The following is a 21,027-nucleotide window of genomic DNA, read 5'->3' on the forward strand; positions in this document are numbered from 1 at the left end:
TCATTTGCATAATGAATGACTCGTTAAATGAGACACAAATCATAATATCCTCGGCACCAAAACACGGGTGGTATGTAATAAATATGAAAGTAGAGATAAAATATCATTTGAATATATTAGCATAATATTTTGTCCACCGAATATTGTTTTCAATATGCTGTTGAAACTTTGATATATTAGGTACTTATAAAAACGTTTGTCATAACTGTTTTATTGAAAGAAGTTTGTTTTGCAATGCAAGTATTTTTTATAGAATTAAACAATTCCATAAGCTAATAATATTTTCGATTATAATTGTATTAATTTATTAATCTTATTACAATAAAGAATAATGAGGATTCAAAGTATTCAAACGACAAACTCACGTACCTACACATTACATGAAAATGGGACACTGGGATGTTAAACACCGTCTATGACAGTGTTCGATTTAATTTAATTTTAGTAAAGAGGGACTCTTTTAATGTAATATTGACATTTCACTATTATGTGATTTATAAAAATTGGTTTCCATCGTAAAATCACAGTTTAATCCATAACTCCTAATAGTTTAGGAAGCTTTCAGTCTGTGCTTTCTAAGCTCAGCAGAGAGCGATGACGGATGACTTTCGTCGTGAAAGCCTATACAGGTTTTTAGTTCGTTTGTTATGAAAATAATTATTCTGTGAAGATTCCCCTTAATTATATCTTGTCACTCCAACAGATCTAAATTTGGTGTTGGCAGTTGAAGTAACTACGAGGGTTCAGAGTTTCCTCTCAAAAAATGTTGCTCTACACTCTACAGACAAAAATATTATCATCAAACTTAAAATATACCAAACATTTCCTCCATGTTTGAAGTCGGCCAAATAACATGTTTATAATACTTATAAACTAATCGTCAGGCGTTAATTTCTTAATTTCGCACTTCCTGATCTAGCACCATTTTGTTAGTTAGGCCCATTGACCTACTAAACTAATCGCAAGACTTCATTCAACAATCGAAAATCGATCAACAAAAACATACCTACTTATCTGCCTAGTAAAACAATGACCTCACTATGGGCACACATTAGATAGTCACAGAAGACGATCGCCTGCAGTAGTAGGTACCTACTTCATTTTGAACGCACACGGACGCGTGTTTCAAGCGGGCGGCATTTTTTTTTCATTTATTTAACAACTAAAAAAGACAGTTACTTGGGGACAATTACATTTAGATAGCTTTGAGAAACTCTAGATTTGAGCTCGCAATCACTAGTTTAGACTGGTTCGCGACACTTCGTGCGATATAACCGGGACTATTCCCACCTCTCGTTCCCACCGCTGCAACTCCTGTGTAGCCAGGATCTCTACAGATTTGCCTTAAAAAACTCAACCAATGAAAGTCTCTTTTTAATAGAAGCTGACTTCGTGCGATATACTTAGGAAATATCGAGTCTATGTGTGCGTTGCCCGAGCGCACTTTGTATGTGGATTGTCTTCTGCTCCTAATTATTGTATGGTAGGGGTCCTTATACTGTTACGGGTCAGCATCGGTCGGAACTAATGGATCTATCCGATTCGAACGTGCCAATCGATCGATATCGATAAACGGACCGGTTCTCTAGATACGATCGATATAAATAAAAGTAATGTCGGTCGTTTGTTTTTAATGCCAAATCGAGAACAATGAGAGCACGCCAAAAATATAGTTGAACTCATTATCAGTTGGATTGTGTTTAGTTAAGTGCCAACTGGTAAAGCTTTAGAGAATGCTTTTTGGAATTATCCGAGCATAGATTACTTATTTAAAGACAATGAGTTAATCTTGTTAAACTTTTTACGTTAGTTTTTTGCACGTTTTGATAAATCTCGTCACAAAAATGAATGTGTAATACCTTATAACTCTAGCGAATTGATTTTTTCTTTACTGTATGGTTTGTTGATTAATTAGCATAACTGGTCCAAGTAATATACCCTCGTGAATCGTCGAGTGCTCGTATTTGATGTTCTAATACTGAACTCATTATAAAAGTTACATTAATAGGTCTTTTTCCCGACTTCTCGTATGAATCGGTTTACTTATTTGATTAAGTTTTTCATTGCTGTCACCGGGTAAGTGGATAAATAATGTGTGTGTGAAGTTAAGAATACGAATGAATAAAAGAGGTACATAAAATTTAAATCGTTTTATTAATCTCCATAATTAATCGTAAGTTAAATGAGCAATAAATTATAAATGCAGACTTCAAATTAAATGCAATAAATAAATAAATTAAGTCAGACTTTTGCAAATATACCAAGACAAGTTTTTGGTTAGTCCAGTAGTCGTCTTGATATGATTGCTTTTGCTTATTCTAAATGGATTTAAGCCTGAGCGTTGGCGTGGGCGGTGCCAAAGCCAGAGGTGTTGGCGTTCGAGTTCACTACCCTGTAGCCGGCGCTCAGACCTTGGGTCTTGGCAGAGGACGAAGCCTTGCCGAACCCAGAGCTCTGGGCATCAGCGGAGGTCTTGGACGCACCGTAGTAATCACCGTGATGCTTGGCCAACCCCACGCCGGCGCCGAGGTTGGCCGCGGAAGACGCGATGCCAGAGCCATGGGTGTTGGCGGTCGTCTTGGCGGATCCATAACCAGCGTTGATGTTAGCGTCGGCGTTGGCGGTTCCGAAGCTTGAGCCGTGAGTGTTGGCGGTAGTCTTGGCGGAGCCATAGTTGGAGCCATGGATGTTAGCAGCGGAGTTGGCGGATCCGTATCCACCGTTGGTGTTGGCGTTGGCATTAGCGGAACCGAACTCAGCACCGTGGACGTTGGCGTTGGACTGAGCAATACCGGCTCCCTGGGTCTCAGCGTTGGACTTGGCGGCTCCGTAACCAGACTGTGTGTTAGACTGAGCCTTGGCGGAACCGGAGGGTGTGTCGTAAGCGGTGCCGAAGTGCCAGTGGATGTGCTTCTGGTTGGAAGTTTTGGCGGAGGAGATAGCGTTGCCGTATTCGCCGTTCACGTTGGCGTTGGCGTTAGCGGAGCCGTAGTTGGAAGGCTGGTAGCCGTGAACCTTGGCGGAAGCGATGGCAGATTCCTGAGCACCGGTGTAGGTAGGCTGGTAGCCGTGAACCTTGGCGGAGGCGATGGCGGAATCCTGAGAGCCGGTGTTGGCGGTTGATAAAGCAGAGCCATAGCCGCCATTCATCTGAGTTTCGGCGGTGGAGCGGGTGGCGCCAGAGTTGCCTTCGGCTTTGGAGGAGGCGGAGCCATATCCGGCGCCGTGGGTGCGGGCGGCGGTCACAGCTGAGCCATAGCCGTTGTTAGCGTTTGAAGCCGCGGTTCCAAATCCAGAACCGATGGTTTTGGCGTTGGTTGAGGTGATTCCGTAGCTGCCGACTCCTCTCTGGGTTTGGGCGGAGGATTGGGCGGTGCCGGCGCCGTTCGATTTGGCAGAAGAAATGGACGACTCTGAGTCACCGTTCATGATAGCGGAGGACTGAGCTTCGACGGCAGGGATGCTGTAGCTAATTTCAGCGGGCACTTCGAAGTTTTGGTGGTACGAGATGACAGTGGCGGGCGCTGGGAGAGGGTAGTAGGCGCCGTTCTGGGCCTCGGCGATTGCTTTGGCTCCGCCGTAGACGGGGGCTTCGGGAGCGTCGTAGACTTCGGCTTGAGCGACGGCCTGGCCGGGGTAGACCTCGCCAAACCCGTCGTTGCGGGCGAGCTGGGCGCCGATGGAGCCGCTGCCGTAGGCCTGGGCGTTGCCGCCGTTGACCGAGGCAGAGCCGGACGCCTGGCTCACGCCGCCATAGTTGCGACTGTAGCCTTGGCCGATGGAGAAGCCTCGTCCATCACGGTACAGTACACCTGGTATAGAAACAGATAATTAATATTGTGGATATAACAATTATAAAAAAGTAATCAAATCGAGATCTCATTATTTTCAGCTAATTATTTGAAAGTATGAACTCTCAATCAATCAGAAGAATCAATTAACACAGAAAATTGATTTTAGTTGAATCGCTTACCGTTTATAAGGACGGGGCTAGATTGGCACATGGCGAAAAGAGCCACCGCTACGACGAATTTGGCTGCCATGTTTGTTTGTTGTGTAATGTTCGGGAGGAGACAGCTGACTGGATGAAGTGAGAGCATTTCTCCGCGCTTTTATAACGCGCCCGCCGCCACCACTCCCGCGCACGACTGACCCGAAAGCCCTGAACTTCACCTACTAATATCGGATGTGACGGACAGTCGTAAATTAAGTGATAGATTACGGTAGATTAATGAAGGATCTGTCGCGAATTTTGCCAAATGGTTTCTGTCTATAACGTTCCGAATGTGGTCATCTAAATCATCGGGTGCGCTGACCTCTCTACGTGCAATAGATCGATATAATTTCAGTTTATCGCCCAATTTTGTCGTCTAAATGATGAAATTTTAACATGGTCGTCAATTTGAAATACGGTTTCGTGGGAAATACCGGCTTTTGGCAATATTCCACCTTTAATTAAATCTTAGATTATGTTTTTTTTTGTAAACGGACGATAAGGAGCTTTTATGAATGTCGCTTCCGAAATAAATAACTCTCTTGTGATGTACTTAAATGAAATTTAACTGCTAATTTATACTGTAAGATGGTGATTAGGTACTTGATAGGACACCTACATAAATATTTGATTAGTTAAAATAAATAATTCCATTATATTAAGGATTGAATGATTCTAAATATAGATTTCGTTATTAAAATGCATTTAATCTATTGATTTTGCTTAACGCGGTTGCGCTTTCACGATTCGTATAATTTTTGGGTTATTAAAATTATTCGCAATATTTTTGAGATGAATCGCTCGAATCAAGAATATGATATTAGAAAAGATTATTATCTTTAGGTCTATTTATAAGGTTGCGGGAAGAGCCTGGATGCGGGCAGCGCAGGACCGTTCATTGTGGAAAGCCTTGGAGGCGGCTTTTGTCCAGCATTGGACGTCATTTGGCTGACGAACGAACGAACTATTCTCTGTTTTTCCATTTATTAAATAATATTTAAAATAAACTAAAATATTGATAACATTTGGTACAAATGCCACACGCATTATACATTACCCTCCCTCGCATAAAATATTATTAGCTATTTTTTTGTAAATCGAAATAACCTACTTAGTCTGCTGGTATCCGCCACTGATGAAAAGTGTTTACTTTACCTATAGACTTATCGTATGTGCTTTAACGCATGAGACTATTGGCATATTAGATCATTTACTTATTAGTTAATTACTATTGGTTCAAAAATTAATTTTACTTTATTTATTTTAAGAATGCTTCTGTTTCTCTATGGACAAAGAATCCCTTTAAAGTTCGCTTTGTTTTGACCTACATTTTCTATCAGTACCTCTAGCATGAACAACTTTTGTCTTCGAATCGTTTGCGTATTCGACAAAATTCGATACTCAACCTTCGAATTAAACGATAATGTGACAATTTTGATTCTCAAAATAAGTAAGTGCAACCATTTCTCATACAAAGTTCACTTGACGACACGTTCACAAGAGCGCTGTTGTAGTTTTCGAACTAAATCTTTTGATGGCGATTCGATTACGCAAACGATACGAACTCGAAAGTTTTTCGTGCTAGCCGTACAGGCCACCGATGTAGTTAAAAATCAACCATATTTTAAGTTGTAAGATATTATAAATAAAGAACAATTTATTTTACCACATTAACTCGTACAAGTAAAGTAGGTAACAGTGTAACTGTAAATGCTTTCAAGACAGATTAATTAACACCTTCTCACATCTTAGGTGTAATATTGCTCATTGATATTAAAACCGTTTTTTGTTGTTATTTTGTGTTGACTTTATAGTATCTTTATAATTCTAAAAGGATATATAAATGGGAGTGTCATCTCATGAGTCATTCATTTTAATTTTAATAAATGACTAATCAAAATATTAAATGAAGGATCGCGAACCAAAAGTACATGACGTCGTTTTTTCATCATCGAAGAAGAAAGAGTTCAATTAGATATTAAGCATAGTTTATAGTTTTCTATTAGCATTTCTTAATATATCATCATCATCATTAGGCCATTTAATTTAGCATCCACTACAGGAGCACGACGCTAGAGGCAAACGGAAAACATTTGGTTGGCATTTTTAAGGTAAATTCTTAAAAAAAGAGTAAGAATAGGTAAGTTATTACGATCTTTGGCATAATATTATCGACTGCCTCAGGCGGGTCATAAACCCACGTTTTTTCACTCACAGAGCGATTGATCTGACTACCGGAGACATACGCCCGTATTCACAAACATTACTATGATATCTCACAGTGCGCGTGGACGCACAGGTCCAACATCAATCACAGAACTCTATTCAACGCTGTGCGTTCGATTTGCTGCTTCACTTAAGCAAGCATCGTTTGTGAATACGGGCGATAGGTAAGTCGGTTTAGTCAAGTTTTGATTCATAGAGCTACAATAAACTTCTTTTTCCAATGGCACTGACAACGGCAGCACACCAAGCTAAACGCTCTGTGATATTTTATGCAGTTCTAGTACTTAAGTGTGATTTTGTTATAAAAATGTAGTCTGATGTCCACTTTAGTACCTACAAACATAATTGGCCGCGTAGCTCATGGTACCCACCCTCTACAAACAAGGGTTACCTCCACCATATCGAATCGAATGATTAAATATCGAAATATCAATATAGAGGTTTAAATTAAATGTCATTATGATTAATGTACCTAAACATAAATTCATGTACACGTTTTTTTTTATTTCCCACTAGGGTACCATAGCCAACAAGGAACCCTTACCTCTAGATCTTCCTATTATACTATGCAACGTAAGATCAACTTTCGATATTTTGATCGTTTCGATCATTTGTAAATTCGATATTCTAAACGTTCGATATTTTATTCGTTAGATGAAACATGTTCGATATTTTGATTTTCGATCATTTGTATTTCGATATGGTGGAGGTAACCCGGTCTACGGAAGCAGTTGTTGGTTTTTAACCTGCATGGGTAAATGTTATAAATATGGGACTAGGATTATCTCTTTACAAGTGCTTATAAATCAGTTGGTTTATCTACATCAACTTTAACCTCTTTTTTCGCTCAAGAACATCTCACAGTTTGAAAGTCTCAATCAGATCCTGTTAATGTTAACTGGTCAGCTAGATATGGTCGACTCACAACTATAAACCCAGTATAGCTCCATAATAAATCATGTCTATCGAAAGTATACAAGGTATCGCAAAAAACAATCAGCGATATAGTTTCTAGTTTGTTTATAACTTTCGCTGTCACCGGCGTGTCAGTTAAACTTTTTCTTTTGGTTAAGTCGCGCCGGATTTTGATATAAAACAATAGTATATTTTGTCTTGTTGACCGGCACTAACACTGGCTTAAGCTAGCACAGAGAAGTGAAGTAATAGACTGATCATTTATAAAGTGAAAAAAAAATGTAAAAAAAAATACAATGGCTTATTACGATGTTAACTTATGACATTAAACAAAAAGTTTTATTTATTTTAGACTTAAAATTCCTTAAATATTTGATTTTATTACATTCATAGAATGAAATCCCATTAAACAAAGTGTATATAAAAAGCGTACTTACATAATAGTGTAAAAACAGATAAACAGGATTGTTAAAGCTCGATAGAAGAAGAGGACTTATCAATCCCATTAACCCCGTAACTAACATGTAAAAGAACTAACTAACACATAACTAGGTGATTGCTATAGTAATTAGCCTATACATAGTTATTGGTATATTGGATTGTTAATAAGTACCTAAGAGACAAAAATATTTGCTACAATTGGACTGCGTACAGTGCGTATTGCTCAGAAAAAATATTTGTCTTTTTTCCTCTCTTAATAACTTCCATTAGGCTTGTTTCTTTTTATTTAAGGCAAGTTGGTCAATAACTATGTATTGGCTAATTACTATAGCGATCACCCTACATAAAAATAATTTAATGTCGAACTCTTGACTCTACGTAGAGCAGTGCTCTGTATATGCTAATATTCCGCGAAGGATCTGGACAGGCCAGTATCAAGTGACATCGATTAATTACACGCTAGTTTCGAGTAGAGATCGACGGTCAAATGGCACAGTACAGAGACGGTTAGCAGTAAGCTAACAATGACTTGAACTTACGCCCATATACACAAACATTACTATGAGGTTTCACAGTGCGCGACGCACAGGGTGACACACGAACCAATCACAGAGTTCTATTCAACGCTGTGCGTTCGATTTGCTTCTTCATTTAAGCAAGCATCGTTTGTGAATACGGACGTTATTTGTGGAAGTCACGGAATATGGCATTAAGTTCAACTTTTGTACTTCAATTTTTGTGCAATAAATTTTGAAATAAATAAATAGATGGGAATGATTACCTACCTATGGTTATCGTTAAATAAATTGTGTTTTTTTTAAACAAAATAAATTCTCTCTTTCTGATACAGTCGGGCAGAAAAGTACACAATTTATTGAGATTATGGTTTATTATTAAGTAACTTATAATGAATATAAAAGTCGCCACGATTATAAGTAGAACTTTTTATTGCTTGAAAAGGCGTAGAGTAATAGATTAGTGTGTTTCAGTATACAGCTTAAGAAGTTCAGCTTTTAGTTATAAAAAGATAAGTTACTGATTGTTTCTATGCGTGATGTGTGTTCTAAAGCAAATACTACTGATTTATTACATGCACCACTTAAATACGAACCTGATTTATTAACATAATTGATTTTGTCGCTTTTTGTAAAAGAAAGCAGAGATAGTTTGAACCAACGCTGTTCGGGTCAAATCCTTACGTAGAGTTTAACTATCAATTAGTAAAATCTATTTTCTCAAAAGCCCGTTTTAACTTAAAACTCGAAATCTGTCTAGTCTAGCTAATTTTGGTTTGTTGTCAATGATGTCGGCCAAAATAACTGTACCCAGTGGCGGGGCAACAACTAAATTTGATGTGGGCAAGACAGATTTCGCGAGGCCCTGTTCTATGGCGACCTGAAGACGGATTTTATAAAATAATAAAAACAATGCAAATATCTCGAAAACTGTAAGAGATACGGCAAAAATAATGAAATTTTGGGGGTTTCCTGAAGGGGTGATGAACTTTAGCAGCACTAACAATGAGTCCTATGATATTTGCAATATTGCAAAAAATCAATTATTTATTCAATAGTTTCGTAAAATGTTTCTGAGTTATACTACATACATCTTGAGGTTCATAATACAGTGTGAGTCACGTTAAAGTGTACATATGAAAATAGATGAAACTAGACCTATTTTTATCGACAAAAAAGAGGTCAAAAAATTTTTGAGATTTTTTTTTAATTTTTTATAGAATTTTTTTTCTTCCAATTACTTATTGTAAAGAAAACGTAATAACTTTTAAACTAAGCGGTATATCCTGATAAAATAAAAACAGTAATAATGCTAAATAACAGGCAACACTAAAAAAATACATAAAATACATAAAAAAGGCCAACAAATAATAAAAAATTAAACTTTTTGAAAAAAATCTGCTTTTAAATTCGTGTTTTTTTGGTTATTTGATAAATTTCTCCAAAAAATGCCCCTATAACCGGTGGTTTTTATTACTTTGTATTATTCTCTATTGTATTACCTTCGTAAAACCAAAAATCGCATGTCTCTATCCCTATCACAACGTTTGCAATGATCGTTTGAACTAAGCCTCTCCGGGCGCGCCATTCAACGCTTCGTTAACAACGAAACTGAAAATGGCTCTAGATTTGTTATTTTGATAAAGACAAGTTAGATTTCAAATAAAAACAAAAGATTTCAAAGTAAAATAAGCATTTTAGTTAAAATTAAAATTGTCTCTAACTGTAGCGGAGAAAAATGTTGTGGCAGGCCTTTGTTCAAACGATCATAGCAAATGTTGTAATAGGGATAGAGACATGCGATTTTTGGTTTTACAAAGATAATACGATAGAGAATAATACAAAGTAATAAAAACCACCTGTTATAGGGGCATTTTTTGGAGAAATTTATCAAATAACCAAAAAAACACGAATTTTAAAGCAGATTTTTTTCAAAAAGTATCATTTTTTATTATTTGTTGGCCTTTTTTGTGTATTTTATGTATTTTTTTAGTATTGCCTGTTATTTAGCATTGTTACTGTTTTTATTTTATCAGGATATACCGCTTAGTTTAAAAGTTATTACGTTTTCTTTACAATAAGTAATTGGAAGAAAAAAAATTCTATAAAAAATAAAAAAAAATCCTAAAAATTTTTTGACCTCTTTTTTGTCGATAAAAATAGGTCTAGTTTCATCTATTTTCATATGTACACTTTAACGTGACTCACACTGTATATGTAAGTACGAAGGACTCCCTATAATATTAATCGTATCGATACGCGCAGGTCATTTGCACACGCAGATATGTCGAAAACGGTAAGTGATACGGCAAAAATAATGGAATTTTGGGGACATTCCAGAGGAGAATGAATTCCGGCAGTACAAACGTTATGTATCAAAGAATTTGCGATATTCTGGAAAATCAACTGTAAACATCGTATAGTCCCGATTAATCGGGAAGTTTTTGCGATTTGCCATTAGGCAAGATGCCACCAAACCAGAATCACAACCATAACAAATAATATACTTTGAAGAGTCACACCCATCCAGAGTCGCACCCATTACGGCTTATTTTTGTTTTATTCTCGCTTTAAACATTTTTGAGTCGCGAGGCCCCTTGTACCGCGAGGCCGTAGGCGGTGGCCCACATCGCCCACGCTTAACGCCGCCTCTGACTGTACCTGTTTCAATGTTAGAAGATATTGGTAACTTACGAACTACTTAGACGAATTTGAAAAAAAAACCGTAATTAGTATAGGTATTAAGTCTCCACTTGCAGGAGCAAGACCCCTCTTTAATTCACTATAGGCAAATACAGGAAGCCTATGTTCCCCTACTGGTCAAACGGGTTGGGGAGGATTTAATTTTGTCCCATAATCGCCTCTTGCGACATCTATATTTACGTTCTTTTGTAAGTTTAATCACAGAATAAGTAATAGTACAGGTACAGAAGGATTACTCCGCAAGACGATTTAAATAAATGCGAGTCTTGCTGCGACGCGATACAGTGGAATTCAGCTCGCACAGCACTACGTACCTACAATTTTATTCACCTACAAGTTTTGTCTCTTTCTATCGCGTGCCTCTGAACTCTTCTTACGCTGTTAGGGTTGCTGTCTAGTGAAAAAAATAATTAATCTACTTATATGTCATGAGGTACGTACCTCATGACACGTATGTATGTAAGTACGCATTCATTATGGAAAACCTTGGGAGAGGCCTTTGTCCAGCAGTGGACGTCATTTGGCTGAAACGAACGAACGCATTCTGAGCAGTAGTCATGGTAGGTTAGGTTCCTATACTATCCTAAGAATTATTGATTACCTACATGGCCAACATACCTTTCAGCATCTTTGGGAAGCGAAAAAAAAGATAAATCCGGTAGATTTCTTTTCGAATTTAAACACCCGAACGCCGCACAATATTTCTTTCTCTTTATGTCCATTTTTAAATAATACTTCGATCATAGAATTAGGTACTACAACGCACGCCAGCGTCCTGACGGGCGCGCGCGTGACACTCGACTGATATAATACCCGCCGGCGGGGCGCTTCGCTGTAGGTAATTATCGGATGTACCGCGCGGAGTGAGCCAGGCCTGGTTTAATTCAATAATTTAACTAATTACATTCGATTTCAAAGTTAGCCACATTGTAAATGACCGCACTCTTCGGCCTGTTATACGATTTAATAAATAACTGTTAGGTACTGTTTTTCGATAATGATCTAATCTAGCCGCCTAGATTCGCCACGGTTAGAAAGTTAGCTATGAGGTTGATTAACTGTGGTCATTAGTTATTTTTTAGCTAACTTATCTACTTCGCCATGTGCAATGTATGTAATTTATCACGGTTTTAAGAATGAAAATTGAATATTTAATGTTTTTTAACACGGTTCTTACATTCATGGTATAATATATTAGCTGCTGCTAGAATACTGTGAAGTTAGGTATGTTTTTTAATCGTTCCAAAAATGTATTGAATACTTTACTACTTATTAAATAAATAAATGTAACAATAATTATGTGTATTTAATTAATCTACAAAACGAAATCTTTAAGTGAATTCGATTTAACCAATCATACTCGTACACAATACAAAGCAGCGTCAAAGGACGGATACGGTTTTAATTTTTGTATTGGAGGAGTAATTGTAAATGTTTATTACAATATATTATAAGAAATTAATGTAGGTTAAAGTATTTTATACAAAAAAAAAATGTTACAGTAAAAAAGATTTGACAGCGGTGGGATTCGAACCCACGCCCTTTCGGACTGGTGCCTAAAACCAGCGCCTTAGACCACTCGGCCACGCTGCCACTGGCAACTCTGTCGAAATATGTTTACATAATCGCAATACCGTAACAGTGTATGACGTATTGTGTGCGTCATACCATTTTATAGTGGGACTTGTGTTTGAGAAACTGAACCTTGTTGCAGTGAGTTAGGGATGATATTTAAATGTACAGATTTCATATGTAAAATAATAATTTTATTTAGTTTTTGAAAAAAACACTTGATTGACATAGGAACGCTGAAAAGCGTTCCTATGTCAATCAAGTGTTTTACGTGACTAAAAATAATTATGGTTATTAATTATTATAAACCTACCTACCCACTTAAACTTTTTCAATTTACTCAATCACGAATTTGGTTAGCTGAATTTACAATAACAAAGTTTTTAGGACAGGAAATATTATTTTTATTTTTTTACAATGAAAAGTAGGATACCATTAGGACTGCTAAAAAGCTTTTCATAGAATCATTGATTTGATTTTGACCTGAAGAAAATAGAATAACCTGGATAAGGTTTAGGAAAAATGTTCGTTGGCTTTCAATTGCGTTAAAGTATTTTTATTTTAAAATAGATGTAAGCAGCATGTTATGTGGTAAAAGTTCACCCTTTTACCGTAAAGATGTTGTAAAAGGCGACTTAAGCGACTAAGGTTGACAGTTAAGACAGGTTGTCTGATATTATTTTTATCTGTCCCTTACGGCCAAGTCACACAACATTAACAATAATAATAAAGAAATCGCAGTAAGGAACCTTAGACTTGGCACGACTTTGTCTAGATTTCATAACTTTTTAGAGATAAACAGGCAGCTCCATCGAGACTTGGCTAGTTTTTTACAGAATGTTTTTGGTGGGATAAGGTTTTGCTTGTTTAATTTTCTATCCCATGCAATGTTACAAAATGTAGTTTTTTTATTTAATAGAAATAATAATGGCAGGTTGAACCAACAAGAAGGTTTTAGTTTATCAATCATAATAATCTTGACAAGATAAATCGTCAAACAACTTTGATCTGAATAATTTTGAACTTTAGGGGGAGTCCGGGAGAGTTTACCCGCCTTCCACTAAAATGCTCATAAATATTTATATACTTACAAATCGCTATTTTTTATTAATTGTATCTTAAGCTACATTATTTAGCTATATTTACTTCTAAGAAAGTTTAATACATCATTATTAGTTTAAGAGTAATTAACAATTTTAACCAAAGTGATATTTGGCTAATATCTCCCGCCTGGGTGGGAGACTTGACCCCGCAAGTAGGGAGCCTTTACCCGGGTTTAAAAATAAGCAAAATAATCACTACAAACTATAATTCTATAAAGAAATGTAATCTTCTTGAATGAAAATGTGTAACAATTTAATTCTTTGAGGTTTCAAAAAAATCAGCCACGTTTTTTCTATTAAAACTGGTTGATCTGGATAAACTGGTTTCTACTGGGGCAACACCTCTAATAATTTTCCTTTATCGATGTTAATACCTATAGCATTTCTTATTACTGACAGATCTAAATTGATCCTGTTTCTAGATGTTCCTTCTTATATTTAAAATGCATTTTGGATGATTATCTGCAATAAAAGTACCTACCAGATTACCCTGGGTAAAGTCTCCTCCCGATGCCAGGGTAATGTCTCCCACCCCAGGCCAAGCTGTCCATTATTACATTTTTATAAAAAACTATAACACTTATGTAAAAACCGTCTATCGTAAATGGAACTAGGATAATTACATTTACGATGTATATACTTAAATGACATGCTGGAATCTATTCATAGTAAACAACTGAAATCAAATATCGAAAATTGAAAAAAGTTACTTTCCGGGCTCGAAAATATGTTATCACTTGTCACTCCTAAACCAAACTACCAATCGCAATGAAAATTCGTGGGCGAGGTGGGACGCACATATGGAGTCTAAGAAGTGTGACTACGTCGCAATATTTAGTTCCACAAAAATTCTATGAGCAGTGGCTATTGTCTCCCACCTGCTAAACTCTCCCGGACTCCCCCTACTGACGAACAGTTAAAGATTATTTTCTCTAACTCGAGATTATTCTGTAACATAGTTTCAAAAGGTAATATGTGCCCGTGATTCGTTGAAGGAATCAATTTGAAAACTGACGAACCTTTTCATTCCGTGACTGTACATCCATACACACTTTTGCATTTATAAGTATAATATTAGTAGGATATTTCTCTTTCATAATATAGGGTGTGCTCTTGAAGAAGAGCCTAAACAATCTGATGATGATGATGAGATTTTGAAGATATTTTTTCAAAGGAAAAAAGTAAATAAAACTCAACAATTTGTTCGTAATGACCTGTATATTTATCTAAGTGTTAAGGAGCATTATTTACAAGGTGGACACTCATTATGTATAATGCTTACACCTAATCTTAACAACGAACATTAGTACAAAACGTCGCATTCGTTTGTTCGACGATATAAACGTGTCGCGAGAAACCATGTTGATATTTCAAATTGATTTGAAATGCATTATTTGTGACTTGTTTGTTTATTAGCTACGAAAATACTCGAATGAAATTGGAAATGTACATCTAACAGTGTTTAGTTAATTATTAATCTTTGCTGTTGATTTAGTGCAACTTTTAAAACACTGTCCATCACTGATTTTAGTGTGATTTACTGATTTAGCTTTTTTGGATATTTGAAAAAAAAAAAAAAACCTAATTGTATAGCAAAGTTCGACGTAAATAGTAGGTTATAATTAATATTTTTTGTTTTTTATCGGTTCCAAATAATTAGAAATTGAGCACCAGAACCTGTTATTATTTCTTGAATGAATCTTAGAGAATCTTTTCGTCGCTAATAAACAAATCACCCATAAGTTTGTCTTAAGTTCGTATTACAGAACGAAACTTAAATCACGATTCAATTTCAAGCAAAGTTTCAGGTTATTGAGTGGACTTTGTTTTTTAACCATTCAAAGGACAGAATCTATAACCAAGATTGAATCGAATTTTAAACAGTGTTTTGTAATACGGGCCTAAGCTTAGAACATTTCTATTTCTGACCAAATATACAGTTACTAAAGCATCGGGGTATTTACTTAATGCTATTGTAAGAACCACTGTTCATTTTCAATATGTATAATATTGTATATTTGATATTTACACTAAATGTAAACAATTCTATGTATTTTTATCCAACAAGCTGTCATTTTAAAAGCACAACATATTTTAGATTTACAAAGTATGATCAAATAACGAATTCATTGTAAATATCAACAAAAATTGAAATTTCAATGTCTTTTGCTTATATTATCGGTTATTTTGTCATGGATTATACAAGCAATAAATGACTTACATATTAAATAAATATGTTTAACTTCGGTAGGTAAATTACAATAGAAATAAAAATAATATGTGTGCACGTATAACTTAATGCATCCCTATTTATATCTTATAGAAAGTTATTTTGAAAACACAAAAGTATAAAATATAAATAATAGTAAAAACAGAAAAATGATGTGGTTCCAAATGAAGCTATTTTAACAATTTGCCATGTCCTTAAATGCTTGTACGGTGTACTTTATAAAGTACATATTTTTTGACATATAGCTTCGTTTAAAATCCATTGAATTCAAGTCTTTTTAACAAAATCTCAAGTCACAAGATTTTTTATTTTATTTATATTAAAGGAACACTCAGATATTTAAATACATTTATATCACACAACCTCTCGTGGGAGTGAAAAATGCAGGTGAATATTTCGAGTGTGTACTAGAATTAGACCCTGGATAGGCACATCATACTGAAAAGACCTATCAGAGACTTAACTATGAGACTTGAACGATAAAAAACTCTTGTTAAACAGACTTGGTTTGAATAATACAGAGAAAACAAACAAACAACCGCTGACTACACATATTTGGTTACAAGACTTTACTGTATAAACTATCAGATTAAAGTCTAAGAGATTTACAATTAAAATGTACAATCTTACCCTAATGAGCTGTCGCTCGCTACAACTTACAATTTTATATGGATCCGATAGGAATGTATATGGGACTCTAGGAATTTCTTTGGAAAAACTGCATTATGAATAAAACATTTTATAAGAATACAGACAATATTATCTTAACTAAAATAATAAAAAGTTGTTGGCAACATTAAAAATAGAACGTATTTTTGTTCTTGCGAATTCTATTTGTTTGATAAAATAATAGGCCAATGCTCCTCCACCCTTTTATTTGGTATTCGAAAAAAATTGTGATCCAATCATTACTATAGGTACCTACAAAATAAGTTCACAAAACAAAAAAAACTGAGTATAATTAATTTTTAACTTTAGGCAGAAAGTTGACAGGCTAATAAATTATTTATAATACCTACACGTAATCATGAATATCCATTGAGTGAATCTAGTTCATGCACGTTAGCAAAATATGAAAAGTAAAAATAATGCATAATGCAGTTTTCACGCAGAAAATCCAAGTCAAGTTTATTTTCCGAAGTACAGTGAAATCTTCGATATCTGTCTCGTCAAACATTTTTACATACATCAAATAGATACAATAAAGTACATTAATATTTTATGTCGTAATAATAATACAGGGTATCCATTAAAACGGAGTGCATGTTTTAAAAATGCGTAACCAGATACCTAAAGAAAAGCAACTGTTACTATACGAGCAACACTCAAATCGCGAAAACTGTCAATTACGATCCATACAAATTTTATGCGAATAAATTTATTGGTACGAGAATAAGTATTAACCGATTGAGTCCCAGACGGCATTAATTAATGTCATAACAATTGATTATCTATTGTGTCTAGATTCGCGGAGCTTGAAGGATTAATCTTTTAGGCGACATTGCTCTAAAACTAAAGTTTTTATATTTCTTCATGTTTTTGCACACCCTGTATAATTCACGACAATATACGAGACTTATTGTGCGAGTTAAATATTATTAATTTATACATGATCATCTTTGAAATATAAGTGAAAATAATTTGTTCTCAAGTATAATTTTATTCGTTACGAATTTAATGCAAAAATACGGATATGTAATCAATTCTAAATTGAAAATAAAAATGAAATTCGAAATATATTATTCGTACGTCAATCAAAAGATGTAAATGAGATTTCAAAATATTTGACGTGTTGTTACGAAAAACAGATTTATCAGACTTGTCAAATATTACTGAAATAATTGACGCCACATTAATAAATTAACGGAATAATGTACAGTCGGACAACAAATCATTTCACAGTCTGATAACTGCAATGAATTTTGAGAGGTCAAGATCATTTTATAGCAAGCCGACTTGCTGGCAACTGTACAACTTACGTACTGCTGAGAAAAAATAATGGAAGCTTACTTAATATTAAAAAACAAACGATTAACAGAGAAGATGGCACAAAAAGTGTTGTCAGAGAAATGAGAGACAAGAGAGAATAAAACAATGATTCGTTGCACAACCTAGATAAAGAAAATAACTATAATGAAATAGCTAATGCTAGATAAACCCAAGAAAACTAATATCGATGATAAAATAACACAGTTAAATTTTCTAAACGATACAATTACTCGTATGTCAATTCCTTAATCAATTCATAGCCAAAACGACAATATTGCATTGCCAGAAGGAGACAGCAAAGTTAACAAGTTCAAAATTTCGCATTCCCAACCAGAAATTGACGACACCTAAAGGAACATAAAAAAGATACACGATTTAAAGATACAAATGATATCATACTAACACCTAAAGACACAATAATTATAAGCAATGAATTTTCGTTGACATTTTTGAAGACAATTAATAGTCCGTAATGTTTTGTATAAATTCTACATCAAAATCTTTAGAGACGATCTAAATATGTATAAATATTTAATATAATTTCATTATATTACATAGTCAAACAATAGATATGGACGTGTCCATAGACCATTTTGAGATTAATTTAGTTACAGTCTAGGCGAAGAGAAATAATCAGCAATATACAGTCAAAAGCAGATGGCACATTCATTTTTACAAAGAAATACGACTCATGCAGCATCGACGTGATGACAACCAATGAAACAGCACTCAACCACATTGGTCTCGAAACATGAAGGAGTCAGCACACCTCGACATCATTATCATGTTACCACAATCATCAGCACACCACATTACCTATTAAATTGGTCTGCAAAGTGATAAGTATAATTTAATATTTTAAGTGTTCTTCAGCGATTCCATACAAACTCTTCGGTTAGACACGGTTTTTGTACCAGGTTTGTACATATTGCAGTACAATCCGTACAGGCATATGTCAATAATTCAAAAGTAATAAATTATTTTGTCGGTAATATTGAAGTTACAGAACAATTTAGCCACGTCAGTAAAAGAATTTATAATCTGTGCGGACGTTACGTGAATCGGAACGTTGTCGAAATTTAAAAAATTATAACGGTTAGCTGGTCGCACACGGGGTGGGGATCCCGCAGTGTGGACTGGCGAGCCGCTCAGTAAACACGTGGCATGGCTTGTTCTGTATCGTCTCACGCGTAGAACTCTCTATTGTTGTGACCCTTCCCGTAAGAGGCGGCGGCGGGGCTCCTCTTCGGCTCGTCGAGCGCGTATGAACCCTCGTCCTTCTTACGCATACGATACACTATGAACATCACTACTAGTATTGCGCATAGCAGCCCGACTACTGCACCGCCGATGACAGCTGAAATCAGAGAGAAAACGGATTTGAATACAGTGAAAATATGTATGAAGAATATTAGGTAGGTAACTTGTCTTATATTTGTTGTGACTACAGGCCAATATGAGCCTGTCACGATCTTATCAGATCGGTGTTTACCCTCTTCATTATTTGATACATCACATTGCAATGGAAAATATTTTTCATCTCAAGTCACACACTTATACAATTTTATCGTGGAGCCTAAAAAAGAAAAGAATGCTAGGCATACTTACACCACACATTAGGGTGGTTCTTATTCCTACGAAAAAAATTTTTTTTCTTATATTTTGCGGGGCACCACGTAATTTGAATATATACCATATGAAAGTCTTTCATTATTTTTTTTAATTTTTAAAAGACATTTAGGGGTCGCTACCAAGGTTTGAATATTAAGTAAAAACAAAATCTGTATTTGTTAGATTCATTTATTTTTAAAGCCAAAGCCAAAATATTAATAAAAATATTACAAAATTATTGTTGTTGCTATGAACTAAGATATTATGTACAATGTACATATTTGAATCAATTATTTTTAAGATATAAGACTTTACTTGTTAGTATCTCGACGCGTCGGTACCATGGTCGGTATAGAAGAGGGGTTGAGGGGAGAAGGGGGACAAGAAGCGATTGTATTCTATCTATGCGATGTTCATTTGCACGTAAAATGTGATATAAACACTTAAATAAAACATTTATGAAACCATGATTTAAGATCTTCAAAGCTTTTGTAAATATTTTGACAGCTGGTAGCGACCTCTAAATCTTAACCAAAAAACAAAACAAAAAAAGCTAATTTCATATTTAGAGGTATATAATCGAATGAGAAAGTGCCCCGGGGATAATTCAAAAGTCGAAAAATAAGGACCACCCTAATGCACATCCATAATTTTGGCAGAGTAGAGTGCATCCTGGACACTCAGTAAAACTAAAAAATATGAAGTAATTAATGCCTATTTATATCAAAGCAAAACATTGGAGATAACATACCGGCTAGAATGCCTGGTTGCGCGAAGAAGCTGGTGGCGCGGTCCTCGGGCTTCGCGTTCATGATGAAGACCACGTTGTCTGCCGGCCGCGACTCTGCGTTCACGTTCGAACCTGCTGGCTCGTGGTCCTGGAATCATATTACAACAGGCATTAAAAATCATGAACCAACAAAAACCTCACACCTCCCAAATCTCATCAGACAAAATCACAAAGTGCCTTATGGGCTTCTAAATCTGACTAAACAGAACCACCAAGTGACATCTTTCAGTTAGAACGAAACCACTTCAGAATCATGGGCATCCAAATTCAGAGCAGTTGTTGACTCTTTATTCACTTTTAACAAAATAACAAAATGTATTAGAAACACAACGTCAACAAAACAAACTAACAAGGATATACTAAAATAAAAGAAGGTGGTAAAATTCTTAACAGTAATTTATAAAACCAAACTCTTTTTATTATTTACGTTAATAAAAATTAAATTGTGTTAAAAGTAACTCTTTGTGTAACTGAATGAAAATGAAATCGTTAATTACCACGTTGCTGAATATTTGTTGCGTTTTACTCGAAAGTTAGTAAGCAACTGAGTAGGTAATTACTCAACATAATACTACATGATTAACAATGTATGTGGGAGTTCATTTTTAATTACTATCAAGCATTTGTTTCCTGTTTGTGTTCTGTACTTCCATTCAATGGATAATACGCATTACTTTTCTGGAATTCAAGTTCACTTAATGCGTTTATAGCCTATTATCTGTTCAAAATTTTTATGTTATACTAGCTTTTGCCCGCGGCTTCACGCACGTGAAATTTAGTTTGCCACAGATCGTCATAAGTTATAGCCTATATGTTATTCTGGGTTATAAACAATAATACTGCAAAGTTTCATCAAAATACGTTCCGTAGTTTTTGCGTCAAAGAGTAACAAACATCCAGACATCCAGATATCCACACAAACTTTCGCATTTATAATA

At 35.3% G+C, this 21,027-nt stretch overlaps 2 protein-coding genes and 1 non-coding gene across 5 annotated transcripts in view; all 3 read right to left on the reverse strand.

The window, feature by feature from the left end:
* Nucleotides 1-2,135: 2,135 nt before the first annotated feature.
* On the reverse strand, nucleotides 2,136-4,105 carry LOC135082716 (ice nucleation protein InaA-like). The gene is made up of 2 exons (XM_063977517.1): nucleotides 3,974-4,105; nucleotides 2,136-3,812 (listed from the first exon to the last, which is right to left on the reverse strand). The coding sequence occupies exons 1-2, from the start codon at nucleotides 4,098-4,100 to the stop codon at nucleotides 2,329-2,331; spliced, it is 1,611 nt and encodes a 536-aa protein (XP_063833587.1). The 5' UTR covers nucleotides 4,101-4,105; the 3' UTR covers nucleotides 2,136-2,328.
* Nucleotides 4,106-12,307: 8,202 nt separating this feature from the next.
* Trnal-uag (transfer RNA leucine (anticodon UAG)) lies at nucleotides 12,308-12,387 on the reverse strand. Its single transcript has one exon. It is a non-coding gene; the product is annotated as a tRNA-Leu (tRNA).
* Nucleotides 12,388-16,030: 3,643 nt separating this feature from the next.
* LOC135084163 (syndecan) overlaps nucleotides 16,031-21,027 on the reverse strand; it is a 333,464-nt gene continuing 328,467 nt past the window's right edge. For 2 of the 3 annotated variants that reach the window (XM_063978936.1, XM_063979022.1), the window contains 2 exons: nucleotides 20,051-20,177; nucleotides 16,031-19,045 (listed from right to left, as the gene is read on the reverse strand). In XM_063978936.1, the coding sequence (XP_063835006.1) occupies nucleotides 18,873-19,045; nucleotides 20,051-20,177 (300 nt within the window). In that variant the 3' untranslated portion in view covers nucleotides 16,031-18,872. Of the gene's footprint in view, nucleotides 19,046-20,050; nucleotides 20,178-20,586; nucleotides 20,620-21,027 lie in introns of those variants that run through there. The other variant, XM_063979099.1, reaches the window with a different exon arrangement.

Source organism: Ostrinia nubilalis, chromosome 1 (genome assembly GCF_963855985.1).
Source record: "Ostrinia nubilalis chromosome 1, ilOstNubi1.1, whole genome shotgun sequence".
Classification (NCBI taxonomy): domain Eukaryota; kingdom Metazoa; phylum Arthropoda; class Insecta; order Lepidoptera; family Crambidae; genus Ostrinia; species Ostrinia nubilalis.